This window comes from Hakea prostrata, chromosome 7 (genome assembly GCF_041222555.1).
Source record: "Hakea prostrata isolate BN-2017 chromosome 7, UWA_Hpros_2, whole genome shotgun sequence".
NCBI classification, from domain to species: domain Eukaryota; kingdom Viridiplantae; phylum Streptophyta; class Magnoliopsida; order Proteales; family Proteaceae; genus Hakea; species Hakea prostrata.
The window spans coordinates 23,827,726-23,842,043 of NC_142606.1; the positions used below are offsets into that span (position 1 = coordinate 23,827,726).

The following is a 14,318-nucleotide window of genomic DNA, read 5'->3' on the forward strand; positions in this document are numbered from 1 at the left end:
TTAGACAAGATTCTACTGGTGGATGTTTCTGGATTTGCTACTGCTTAATTTCCCTGCCTAGTTTGGGTCATTGACCTGTACCAAAAAAAAAAAAAAACTCCAACATCAAGGGAGAAAATGAAATTTGAAAGTCTAGCTTTTCAATGAATTTTGAGGGAAAGGGAAGAAAAAGAAGTCATTCAAATCCTTTATAAACTTATTGATTGAAAGTTGAAACTAATAGCTTAGACTCGTTTGATAGCAAGGATGCGGGAAGATGAATCTTCCAAAGTCCAAGAACACTCCAAAACTTAGTTCGAAAATGATATCAAAGAGAAGCTGGAGAGGTACAGTGAACCCATCTGGTCTTGTCTCATATGTTTAGTTGAGACTTGAGAATTGAGATTATGTTTGACATTTAACGATCCTTGGCTATCGTAAAGATTGCTTTTTTTTTTTTTGAAAATTTTTGTAGAGAATGTAATCAATATTTGCACATGATGGTCAATGAGAAAAGACATGTTGGAATCATGGAGGTTGAACTTATGATATTTACCATGTGAGTGGGGCGGTCATATGCATCTTCCATGTTATCATCATTCACCCATTCAACCACTTTATATAAATTTTCTCAAATCAAATTAGTACCCTAGAGTTAGAGTTAGAACATGAATGCATACTTTCATATTATTGCTCTCGTTTGTACCCTAGTAACCTACAAGGTGATGGGGTCAGGTTAGGCCGGGTTGGTCGAGTTTAGTCAAACACTCAACCATAGCCTGATCAACCGATAGAGCTCTAAATCTTTAGTAATGGAATATACTTTCCTTTTTCTCATCGGTTTATGTTCAATGTGCTCCAATGCTAATAAAAGAAGTGGAAATATTTCATAGTACGGATTCTTTTCATCTTGTCATGTGAAAAGGACCTGCATTATATATGAAATCATTTCATTCTTTCTTATAAAAGAAGTTTTAAGAGATTTATTTGTTTGAAGCTTAGTTAATCTTCACAGGCAAGATCCAATATCTTAAAATTTTTAATTTGAAACAACTATAGCTGTTTGATAATATGTTGGTAATGGTCTCAAAATTGATTCAAACCAAATTCAAGCATTAGCCCACTCAAACCAGATTGCATCAAACTAACCAAATCAAAATCTCAAGTTTACTAATGGTCCATGTTTAGATTTGATGTTTTTAGCCTCAAACCATTAAGTCCAAAACAAAACTACCCAGACCAAAACCATTGATACCGTTACCATTCATACAAAGATTTCTTCCTTAAAATTAAAAAAATATGAATTTCACTTCAAGATTGAGAAATACATGAAAAAAATAATAAAAAATTGGGCAGTCATTTCCTAAAGACTTTCTTGCTTTGAAGTTGCTCAGTTCAGTTAAAGAATCCACCACCATATTAGCCTCACATAGAACATGCCTGAATGAATAGACTCAAAGGATTCTTTGAGGTGCAAAATATCTGCAACTATTGGGTATGCCTTCCAATGCGCCTTTGTGAGGGAATTTTGTGGGATATATATTGATGATCACTTGGTTATCGGATATTGATGATCATTTGGTTACAGATTCTACCTTAATATTGAATTTTGAAGTTAAGAGCCTAGATTAGTGCTTGACGAATGGCTAATGCTTCCACCTTAAGGATATCCTGAACTTCCACTCCTTTTCCGAAGCAAAAAAGCATGTGTTCTTGATAATCTCTCGCTATACCTCCATATCCCGCTACTCGTCTGTTGTGGAAGAGCGACCCATTTACATTTAACTTAATCTGAGGATGAATATGTGCCACCCATTTAATGTTGTTGTTACCTTTGTGAGTGGAAATTTCCTCATTTTGTCCTCAACTTGGTTAATTATCGCACTAAAGGAGAGTGTATATCTTGGAAGTAGTACTGTAGTACATAGTGCTTGTGTTTGAAAAAATGGTTACGTTGGAGATTCATCTTTCATCCTAAAGAAACAAATTTCCTCATTGCTTCTCTCTTCTAGACATTGGAGGAATCGGGTAAAAGAAAAATACATCCTCAGTGACTTTCAAGGGAACCCAATTTCGGGCTTCTTTAGTTGGTATTTGGACTGATGACATAGCTGTTGTTGAAGTTGCGCACAGCTACTTCAAATCAAGTATTAAGTCTTTTTCCATTGCTAATGTGGAAATTAAGTATTCTACTAGATGTTTTTGTTGGGCTTTCCTTTTCATTCGTTTCAAGAGTCTCCAGCTTATTAGTGAACTTCTTTACCTGGATCGCTCTTTCTGTTGAGCTACTGATCTTTCTTTTTCCCGTATAGATTGAGCTACTGATCAATTGGTCTGTCATCAAATCCTGGATCCTCAGGCTTTGAAATCCAATGTCCATGGTTACACCAGCTCTTTAGTTCAATACTTATTTTTCTCTACTTTTATCCAAAAAAAGTATTTATCTTTCTTAAAAAAATTGAACTATTTAGCTCATGCTTCACATTGAGTCTGTAGAGGATCCACGTTTCTTTGAGCCTCAAAGTTCATTTACAATTTAGTTTGGACCCATGAATAGCTATGACTTAGGGTTTCTAAGCGCATATATATAGCGAAAAACTTAATGTTGGATGTAGCCTCACATTGAGGTGAATTAGGATAAAATCCATGTCTCTTATTTTCTTATTTTCCATTCGATTGTGTGTGATTGATCGCTCTAATCCTAACACTACAAAATAGAATCAGAACATAAAAAGTCATAAACTACCTAACGATTTCCTTTGTCAGCAAAAACAAATCATAAAAGCAACTGTGTGAACTATCAGACCAATATGCGCAACTGGTGGGAATTATCAGAGATCAAGATAGAACCTTTAGAGGAGTTTTTACAGTTTGGGTTCAGCTGTGTTTCATTTGACAAGCTGAACTCTTAGCAATTCAAGAAGGTTTGAGAAAGAACAGTGGCTATCCTTAGAAGCAAACGCTGGTTTGCTGAATTACCATGAAGCTCCAATGGACCTGAAGGAGATGATCCTCCGAGAAGATCTACTGGTAGTTGTTTTCTAGTTTGCTTTTTTTTCTATTTTTTAGTACCCAAAAAGAGAAAAAATCACAAAAGCAATAACAAAGGTGATTACTGTTTTACTTTTGCAAGAAAATCCCACACGCTAAATTGCATTATTAGTGGAATAATTAATGAATTAGAGTGGGACAGTTGATAGTGGAAACTTGTGTTTTTTAGGTGAAGAGAGAGAAAAGTGTCGAGGCCACATACATGCACCAAATCGACGTCGAGTCGACGTCGACGTGACCCCGCATATAAAATCCAATTCTTTTCCCCAACGGTCAACAGACTCAACACCGTCATCTCACCTGAATCGTGGCCCCCACAGTGCTACTTTATTTACTAATAATAGTAATTTAGTAATTAAGGTTTTACATGTTTATTATTATTTATAAATACAACACCACCACCACCACATGCTATAGCTAATGATACAGACTAGATAGCGTAAAATAGTATTAAAGCCACACGAGTCACACACACACACGTGCGAACAGAATAGGTAAAAAAACGCACACAGCAGCAACGACGTAAATGAGTTTCAGTAAACGAGATTCAGGGGTTCTGCCAGAGCATCTTCCCATAACCAAAGATTACCTAACTCATTGGTACTCACCTCCGATTCGGATGACTCGGTCTCCAACCCCAGAAATGATTCCAAGCTTGATATCTGATCTTTTATCATCATCTCTTCGTCACTACTGCAGCTAGCTTGATTATTAATGGGAGAGCTCACGAGTGGTAGTGTTTCTTCCTTAAATGGGTAACCCAGTTCGAGACTATTCTGACCCGTTTCTGGATCAAGGCGCTGTCTTTTGGCAGCTTCAGGACCAACAGGTGTCGATGATGGTCGTTTGGGGAAGTTAAGCTTAGCTTTGCTGCCTCGGATTTTCATGGCTGCTTCATCATATGCTTTGGCAGCCTCTTCTGCAGTGTTGTAAGTGCCCAACCAAACACGGACTCCTTTTCTTGGATCTCTTATCTCGGCTGCCCATTTGCCCCATGGCCTCTGCCTGATGCCTCTGTATATATTCTTTCTTGCAACAACTCCTCCTCCTTTCTTGCTCTTTTTCTTTTCTGTTCCTGTTCCTGCATCTGATTTTGTCCTTCTGGGTTTCTTAACAGTCGTAGCTGCTGAGATTCCAACAACCCAAAGATTAAAATGTCAGAAATTCTATACTGAAAACCCTAATGAATCAAATTAATTACCTTTATTTGGTTTCTGATCTGCAGGTTCATCAGAGCTGTCTTTCTCACTGAAATCGAAGCCCAGGAGATCGGACAAGGTGTCGAAATCGGACCATAAGTCCTCTGTAGTAAGCTTCCGGCCACGTTTGGCGGCGATGAAATCGGAAATGATCGCTCCTCCACACATCTTCAATCGTCTGTTCTATTTGTTTCCTGGTTTGGCTCTTTATATTATCAGAACTGATCAGAACTGAGAGAGAGGGAAGAATAAAGCTTCAACTGCCTTTATTTATAGTGCGTTACCATAAGTAACGTATAGCCTATCATATCATGAAACGGAAAAAGCTCTAAGAAAGATACCATTTCTCGTCATCTCGTTGGTCATAACTTAGACGGGGATGAGATATACCGTATACGAGAGAAACGTAGGTGTCGTGAAGTGTGAAGAGCGAAATTCAAGAAAGAACGATTGGGTGGGACCCACCCTCTTGGCGGGAAGTAAACGTGTCGATTTCTGGATTGAGAGTTGAGGGCTGTCTCTGTTTGGGAATGCTTGGTGCTTCAAAATTTTAACGGCCACGCGACATTGCCGGTGGCTGTTGGCGGCAGCTGCCGTTAGGTGTAGCGTATTCCATGAATGCCCCTCGAATGAATCAATTTCCAGCCTAAACCGGTCGGATAGACCAAAATCAAATGGAAATGAACCGTCAGCAAGTAAAGAAATGAAACGAGACCGGCTGATTGGATTGATTTAATTGAGAAATCGAATCAAGAAGAATTGAAATCTACCACGTAATGGATTTAAAGGTTAACGAGACGAAAAATGCTGACATCAGCAGGTTGCAGGTTTGTTTTCAATCGGTCTCAGACGTTAAGTCCAAGCCCATGGAGGCGTCGGCCGGCCCAACCCATTCCAAGATATTTAATATCAATTCGAGCTTTTTGGTTTGACAATTGACAACTTGAGAATAGAGTGTAAAATTTGATTGCAGGATAGTGGGGCCCATGAAAATAGATCTGTTTCGTATGATTTTGTCTTTTCCCCGAATCTCCGGGGTTTAAACGTCATCATCTTTCAATCATTGTTTGCATTAATACCTAATTAAAAATAAAAATAAAAATTTAAATTTAAATTCTCTTATGTAATGCTCCGCAAATTAATTCTAATTTTTTTATTATCTTTTTCATTCTAGTATATTATACCTTTTCCCAAATAAAACAAAATCAAATCTTTATTTTTATATTGAAAGGATAAAAATCTTTCCCGTCAATGGCCTTTGCATTGTTTTATGGAGGAATTCTTCAATTTGTAGGATGGGGGAGATTCATTGCATCGCAATCAAATAATGATTCTTTTTTTTATATATGATTTTTTTAAAGGGTGAGTGCGAGAATAATCTCTTATATAATTCAAAGAAAAAGATGTTAATTGATTGCCACACATATTGTTCTTACACTTTTTTTTATGGTCAACAACTAAAATTTGTATTAATTGAAAGCAGATAAACCAGGGGACCTGGATAATTAATTCTAATAGTTGTATCAACGTTTCATTCTAGTATGTGGAACATTCCTTTACCAAGACTAACAAGGAAAATCAGAAGCTCCTTTATTGTTAGAATTTTTGGAAACAATCATTACCTTCCCTAGTAATGTAATGGAAAAAAATCTATGCTGAAAATAGGGGCAACCTTGCATTGTAAACTAATGGAGAGACTTCTCCAATCTAGTGAAGAGGGAAGACCCTACAAAGGATTTAAATTGCATCGCAATCAAATAATGATTAATTTGTAGGTTTGAATCCTCCAAAGATTGTCGCGAGAATAAACCATCTCTAATTGCTTCAAAGACAAAGCTATTAATTGATTGTCGCAGACCTCCTGTTCCAAACTTAAAGCTTTGTTTGGCTACAAGAAAAGTACTAGTAAAGGAAATAAAAATTAAAGGGAGGGAAAGTGTCGTACCTCCACCACCCCTCTTTTTCTTTCATCTCATTCTTTCTTGTGTCATTACCTCTTTCTTCTTCTTTTGTTATAAATTTTTTTATTTTTAATTTATTGATTTATCTGTTATTAGTAAAGTCCAATTTGCTAATCTAGAATCATTGAGATCTATTTCAAGATTTAAACACTTTTGACTTAGAAAAAAAAAAAAAATATTGCCACCACAAGCATATCCAATGTTCAGTAGTCGAGCTCTTCAAAACTATATTAAGAGACATGGTGTACATGGTGTGGGATTTTTTATTAAGGGCATTTTGGGTATTCGTGATCTAAAGATTTGTTTATTTAATCATAGAAAAGACAATATCATTCAGAAGCTCATGAAAGGATAAGAATAATGAAGAAAATATTAAAACATTATACGACTTTGTCAGAGTTTGGATCTACTCCTTTAGGAACAATGTGTAACATCTGATTGTATGATGGAGAAGATAAGTGAACTTATCTACTACCCTCAATACTAAGCATTCATTTGATATTTTTTGGGGGTGGAAAGGGGGGACCTAACCCATACATCATTCATTTTTATTTTTTTCTTCTGCCTTTTGGATACACAATTACATCATCCACCCTTCCTATTCTATCAGAAGAGCACGCAGTTCAAGAGGAAACTCTCCTTCAATTTTGTTTGTTTTTTATTTTGGCCATTTTTTCCAGCCCAACCCAGCTTAAACGGAGCTGTCATTTTTTCTGATTTGTTCTGTTTGGGAGGGACAGGAGAGAAGATGACAAAGCTCAACAGAGCACACGCATCAGGCATCCTCAAATCCAACAGTGAAAGTAGTAAATAAAATAGAATCCAAGAAGAAACTAAAGAAAAACTGTGGGTCATGGTGAAGCTGCGGCCAAAAAACTTGATCAGAAGCACACTTGGCACCTTGATCTTTTTCAGTTTCGATTATAATTCCAACACTTTTTTGGCCCAGAATTAAGGGTTCTAACTGGAAAGTTGGAAATTGTTTCAGTGGCTGATTCTGACTTGAATCTTAAACTTGGGGTGTCAATTGGATAACCCAGGTCGCACACTGAAACTGAAACAGCCAACATAAAGCCTTAGTGTATCACATGATGCACATGGGGTAGCTCAAGAGTCCTGGACTCGTGAATGGGATGAAATTTGTCACGTTGATATGAAATGAGTTCATGAAAAAGACTCAGTGCATTACAGTGAGCGACCCTTTTTCGCGTTTCAAGATCGTTGTGAGGGAGTTTAGGCATTTTTCTGTTTCTAGTGGTATTTTTGTGATTTTGTGTTTTCATTCTAGGGTTTCTTGACACTATAAAATCACAGTTTTGTGCTTCTTTTGAAGGCAGTTGATATTTGTTCTTCTTGTTAGTTATTTTGAAAAACAGAATTTTCTCCATTATCAATCTAATTTTCTGTTTAACTTTAATTCTTTGTTGTTTGACATCACCAAAACTTTTCAAAATGATATGACACAATTTTTAAAAATGGTATTAGGTGCAATAACAATATGGATATGTTTTGGGGGACCTTATATTATGGAATAAATAGGTGATCTGATGCCTTATTTTGTATTATATATGCTATACCATGCCGGTACTTAAACCCTAACCCTAACCCTAACCCTAACCCTAACAATTTATGCTAATTATAATAAAACCGTTCTTGTCCTGCTTAATACCGTGTAATATCGTTTATATATCAATGTTATATGGTACTAAAGCTATACTATGCTATACTGGTACATAAACAATTTCACAAAAATAGATATTACATGGTACATTATGGTTTCACCATTAGGTACATTCTTCTTCTTCTTCTTCTTCTTCTTCTTTTCTTTTTTTTTTTTTTTTTTTTTTTTTTTTTTTTTTAAATTTTTTACAAAGGGGCTTTATTAAGCCGGAGGATGGGGATATTAATATGACTCAGTGAACCCACGACATCTTCACTTGCAAAAACGTGCTCGACCGGTATGGTTGAGTTTCGTCTCCGACGAACAAGTTAGTTCAGATGAACAAAGAAAGCCAGCTCAATCTCTCAATGTATTCAATAGCTTAAGAGTGCATACCTAATAATGATGAATATGTGAGTATTTATAGATCTTAGGAGAGGTTACCTTAACTGTGCAGTAATGGAGTTCGAATAGAACTCTGTCATTGTTGCTAGCTTCATGGGGAGATGAGTCTTATCCACCAAGACAGTATTACTCGATTGTAGTTGTGGAGTTCGATTTAGATTCTAAGAGTAACCCGACTTGATCGGAATCCTTATCTTTAAGGAGGTTGGATATGATTCAAATTGTATACCTTGTTTAGTACCTTCGTTTTATTCGCGGTCCGACCAAGGTTTGATTGATCTGGTTCTTCTTTGGTCGACCCATACAAGTCTATTATAAAATATCCATAACAGTTTCAACCACTAGAACAACTCTGTGTTGACCAATAGATACTTTCTACATCAAACTACAACTATATCTAAATATCCAAATTGTAGTGTAACACCCATGTAGCATAATAAGGCACGAGGTCTCTCCATTTTCCAAGCCAATGGGTAGTATTTAGCTAATATGAGCCTATGAGGTGCCCAGTTGCTTATTGAGTGTTGGGAAATTTTCTATGAAGTTGATAAAGCAAAGTCTCTGCTGCTTAAAATTCACTATTAGACAATAAAGAACCTCCATAAAGATTTTACCACAAATAGTTTCTTAATTAACAAGTTAAGTCTAACCAAAGAACTCGCTTGATGAATTCATGAAAGGTCTCCCTTTCTTACCAAAAAAAACAGAAAGGTCTCCCTTGCAACTAAAGGGAAAAAAAATTAACTATTTCATGATCGGCATATTGATTATGTCAACCAAAAGCTATTGGTTACTAACTTTCTTAGCAAGCCCTATGCAATCATATTTTCATAGCTTTTAAATATTCCCTTACAAATGGGAAAAATAAATAATTGGTTGGCTCAAAAATTTGCCACGTGACATATTGGATGGGGAAATTTTCTTGACAAGTTGACTCTTATAGCTCCGAATGTATGGTAGAGTGAGCATTGGTACACGGACGCTCGGAAAACCCTAACGTTTCCGGAAGCTTCGCCGCCGCATCGTCTTGAGGTGGAGAGACCCCTCTTTCACAGGGTTTCTCCACCTTCTCTTTCACCTAATCTCTCATCACCGGCCTCCTCTCCCTCTCTCCGCCTCTTTATTTTTCTGAATTTTTTTCCTTTTTCCCCTGCTGCTCCCCTTCCTCTCTCCGACTCTCCTTTCTCTGGTTTTTCTGTTCTTTCCAACCCTTGATTCTGCCGTTTCCATCTCCCTTTCTTCGATTATTGGTTTCGTTTTTTTTACTGGTTTTATCCCTTACCTCCCTTATCATCTACCATCTCATCTCTTCTCAGCTTTTTTCGTTTTTCCTCTGGTTTTATCTATCGCCCATTTTTTTCTCATTTTCTGTTTTCATTTTCTATTTTTTCTGGGTTTTATCCATTGTCCCTGCTCTCTCCATTTCTTAGCAGTCTTCTCTTCACTCCTTTGTTTCAAAGCTTTTGGAAAAATTGGCAAGACAGCAGACATGATGGTTGATGCAAGTGTTGGGCGAATTTTCTGGGATTTTGGAGTTTGTTTTGTTACTTTTTGTTTGTCTTCTGCTGATGGTGATATCCTGGGTAGCGGCTTCAAGATGGGAGTTCAGAAACGGGTGTCTTTTGCCTCAACAACTGAGTTGGCGTCTTTGTGGCGTGTTCTGTCTTCGCGTTTGTGGCGTGCTCATTTGTCGCCCTGGTGGCGTGTGGTTTGTAAGCCTTTGGGGCGTGTAGTTTGTAAGCCCTTGGGGCGTGTGGTTTGTAAGCCCTTGGGGCATGTGTTTTGTCCGCCCTTGTGGCGTGTTCTATCTTTGCCTATGAGGCATGTCATATGTAAGCCCTTGGGGCGTATGGTTAGTCAGCCCTTGGGGCGTATGGTTAGTCAGCCCTTGTGGCGTGGTTATGTCTGCGTCGTGTCCGCCTGTATGGTGTGTCTCCGCAGGCGGTGGTGGTGGTTATGTTTATTATACATACCCATTAGGTTTTTTTGGTTCTGTGATTGTCACAACCATACTCTGAGGGTTTATTGGGTTCGGGCCATCCCTTAGTTTTTGTTTTTATTTCTTTTCGTTCAATGTTTGTTTGTGTTATCTTTCAATTATGAATGAAATGTTTGAACTTTTGACCAAAAGACTCTTATAGCTCCTACTTACGGATCAACTTCAGATGTGAAACAATAGAAATTTGAAAGTTTAGTACCATAGAAGATTGCATGCAATAATAGTTTTCTTCTTCTTTTTTTGAGTAAGAAAAAGGATGTATTAATGGCACTCTTGTGCCCCCCACTAGGCAATGTTCGGACTTTTGAGTTCGACCTATGCAAGTATTAGCCCTGTGAACTACCAGCACAAGCACTAGCCCTGTCATTGTAGCCCTACCAAAAGTCTAGTATAATCCACAGAAGCTGATAGTGACCCCTGCCCAGGCCGAAGAGCATACAACTGCCCAATATGAGAAATGAGGAGTAGATGGGGTTTGGTAGCCCCTATATGGTTCGATTCCCCTCTAGTGGTGCATGCAATAATAGTTAGCGTATCATAAACAAACAATTTTTTTTGGTAATCGTATCATAAACATGCATACTAACATATAAGGTGTATCCGATTGAATTTTGAAAAAAAAAAAAATCTGATTAAATTCAATTTTGAAAATTGTCAAATAACCTATCTAGAATATCCTTCATTTTACAACTATTGGAATCACCAATCTTATACATATTCACTAGTAAGAACGAAATAGAGAAGGGAAATTAGATGAACACAATAATTCGAGAGGTTGGGGAAGAAGACACTTTTCTCTTGTTATTTCCATTAGCTCATCATGACATCCTTTATACATGAGATGTGTAGTAATCCCTTCAAGGGGTCTAAGACGAGGAGATCCCCTCTCACATTCTTTATTTGTGTTGTGTGCTTATGCTTTTAGTGTTTTGATGGATAAGGAGCTGAGGCAATAAAGTATTGTAGGAATTAAGATAAGGAATAGAAGTTTAGTGCTGACACATATGTTATTTGCTAATGATTGTTTAGTATTTGTTGAGGTTAAGCTAGAGGAATTATATCAAGTGAGAGAAGTAATGAAACGCTACTGCAAGGCTTGCGGATAGTAGGTAAGTCTTCAAAAGTCATCTTTGTGTTTTAGCCCAAATACTCCAAAATAATTTGGAAGGTGGTTAAGTCATATGCTTAAAATACCTCATAGGGCTGTCCATATAAATATCTGGGATTACCCTTAGAATTTGATGTTTCTAAAGTAGAGATGTTCCATGATATTAATGATAGAGTAGACGAGATTACATGGCTGGAGCAAGAAATACTTGTCCACGGAGGGTAGGGAGGTGCTCCTGAAGGGTTCGGCCCTTACCATATCCAATTATGCTGTTATGCACTTTAAGCTATCGAAAATTTTCATGAGATAAATAGAAGAATGGCAGTAGATCTCTTTTGGGAAGGGACTGGATCTAATAGAAGAAAAACACACTGAATGTCATGGGAGAGGCTTTGTCGACCAAAGGAAGAAGGGGGTTGGGCTTGAGGAACTCTTCCCTTCATAATCGAGCTATTGCCTAAATTAGCCTGGAAGTTACTCATACATGGAACCTAATACCAAGTGGGTGAAGATCATCAAAAGTGTCTATTTTCCCCAATGTACATTCCTATAAGCAAAAAATGGGAAGATGTCCTTCTTGGGGCTGCCAAAGCATTCTACCAGGGAGGGAGACACTTATAAAAGGAATGGCATGGAAAATTGGAGATGGGAGTAGTGTGAATATATGGGAAGATAGATGGATACCTGGTCTAGAAAATTCAAAGATACCAAACCGGTCTTCCCATTAGAATCGGTTACTTGGGTGAATAAATTGATTGATGAGGAAGGCTTGTGGAATATTACTCTAATACATGATCTATTCCCAAAAGAGATAGGAGATGCAATCCTCAAAATACAATTACCCATTTTTCCTGAGGACGAACTCAAGTGGATGGTTGATACAAAGGGTAAATTTACTATGAAATCCATGTATCATTTATTGGTGAAGGAGAAAAACCTAGTACATACTCAACATGCTGGATCATCAAGAATTAGACTGTGGGAAATGGTGGAGAAGAGTGTCTGGAAGGATATATTGGGGGGGGGGGGGGGGGGCATATACATTACTAGAGGTGAGAAGTTTTATCTGTAAGGTATGTAATTGAGGCAATGACATCAGGAGTTAATTGCACAAGAAGAAGAATGAAGGTGGAGGAAGTGTCTGGAATTTTTGGGAAGCAAGAATCATTTGAACACATATTACTTACCTGTGACTTTGCAAGAGTAGTAAGGATGAATTCACAACTGGGATTCCATTTTAATTTAACCAGAGAAGCATCCTTAGCAAGCTAGATATCAGAATGGAAACTCTTTGCTAAACTGGGTCATGTGGATTAAAAAGGAGGTTTAGAGCACTGCCTGCTTCGTTTTATGGTATCTTTGGAAGGCCAAAAATGAGAGGGTGCTGGGAGCCCACTCGTGGAGTCCCATGGAGATAATTGTTTAAGCACACAAAGTGACAAATAAATTCTTCAATGCTCAACCACAATTACTGATGAGGAAGGCAAGAACATAGGTTTCAATAGAGAGGAAGATGAGCCGGATCTTGCCTATTCAAGGAGTTTTGAAATTAAATTGTGATGTTGCCTTATCTTTGGATTTAAAGCAGAGTGGTGTGGGATTTTTGGTGCAAGACTATAATGGTGGCAAAGTCAATGGACTTGGCCTTTTCCAATGTTGAAGTGGGAGAGGCTTCAGCCATTTGAGACGGACTACTTAAGGCACTTTAATTTGGGTGGGAAAGGATACTAGCCGAATTCGATTGCCAGCGAGTGATAAGATGGATCGCGATGTCTGGTGACTCCTTTCCCTTTGAAATGACGTCTATAATCCCAAATACAAGGAAGCTGGCTTTCTATTTTGTTCAATGTGGGTTTAATTCTAATTCCAGGGAGGCCAATATTGTGGTCCATACTCTAGCTAAGGAGGCCTTATCACTTGGGACAGTGATGGATTGAGTATTATCCACTGCTTGGCTGAAGGAGCATGTTCCTTCGGCTAGCTTGTTGTCCCCTTTAGAATAAATTACTAGTTCACCAAAAAAAAAAAAAAAAAAAAAACCATTAGGGCAAATCATTCCTTGAATACAAAATATCCTTACCTAATCACAGATCTCTAACAACTGCTGTTGTGATAGGAGGTTGTTATCACATGTAAGCTTCTAGAAGTACAAGTGGTCTAGTTTGTTTGGAGGTTCTTCATGGAGCTGCCGTCTCAGCATTGGTGTCCAACTCATCCTCGCGTGGTGACTCAACTTGGTGGATCATATCATTGCCCTCTTAGGGAAGGAACCTTGTCCCCAAGATTCAAGGTAGCTGGCCCACTGAACAAGCATTGGGTGAACGAGATTCCCGCGACGTCGGAGCGAAATTGCAACACATAGCAGGCTAAGGCCCCCAAGGGCAAAGGCCTTTGGTGTCCCCTCTAGTCAAGAATAGGGACCACACAATCTCTAGCCATTATGCTTTTCTCTCATGCTTTTCTTCGTTCATGGTTCGATATTCTGGTGTCTTAGGTGTAGAGGAACCACACCAATCCATCCCGAACTTGGTGTTGACACTCTACCACGGTGATGATACTATAGGGGAGGTCATGCAGAAAAATAGCTCAACGTCAAGATGATAAAAAGTTAACGCGCCGGTTATGCGAAGGTAGTAGATCAAGATCAATGAGTAGTTGTTTAGCAGAGGTATGAGCTTGACATCCCAAACTCTTCCTTTTGGAGTCTAGCATCTGATCCTTCATTGCAAAGACCTCTCGATTGCACCTCACTAATCAATCATCTAGCTAATTGAACTGAATAACTTATCAGGACACTAACTCCTTAACATTCTACTCAGTGAAATCAAGATATTTGAGGGTGCCCTATCTCTACTATACTTGGCTAAGCGAAAAACAATATTTACAAGGCTTGACAGTACCTCGACTTATGGATACAAAGACTAAAGAGGAAGCAACCATTCTCTTATAGGCCATT

At 38.1% G+C, this 14,318-nt stretch overlaps 1 protein-coding gene across 2 annotated transcripts; it reads right to left on the reverse strand.

Annotated features, from left to right (window-relative positions):
• Positions 1 to 3,326: 3,326 nt before the first annotated feature.
• LOC149010700 (ethylene-responsive transcription factor ERF071-like) lies at positions 3,327 to 4,486 on the reverse strand. Of its 2 annotated transcripts, none has more exons than XM_089164398.1 (2): positions 4,232 to 4,486; positions 3,327 to 4,153 (listed from the first exon to the last, which is right to left on the reverse strand). In XM_089164398.1, exons 1-2 carry the CDS (start codon positions 4,395 to 4,397, stop codon positions 3,564 to 3,566), a joined length of 756 nt encoding a protein of 251 aa, XP_089020524.1. In that variant the 5' UTR covers positions 4,398 to 4,486; the 3' UTR covers positions 3,327 to 3,563. The 2 variants fall into 2 exon arrangements, with proteins under 2 accessions (XP_089020524.1, XP_089020523.1); XM_089164397.1 differs by having other exon boundaries at positions 3,327 to 4,156.
• Between the last annotated feature and the right edge of the window lie 9,832 nt (positions 4,487 to 14,318).

Bases quoted from the DNA above. Each gene is read 5' to 3' on its own strand.
- LOC149010700 (XM_089164397.1), bottom strand. From the start codon at position 4,397: ATGTGTGGAGGAGCGATCATTTCCGATTTCATCGCCGCCAAACGTGGC. The intron at 4,157-4,231 runs GTAATTAATTTG...TTGGAATCTCAG, and splicing joins AGATCAGAAACCAAATAAAG to CAGCTACGACTGTTAAGAAA.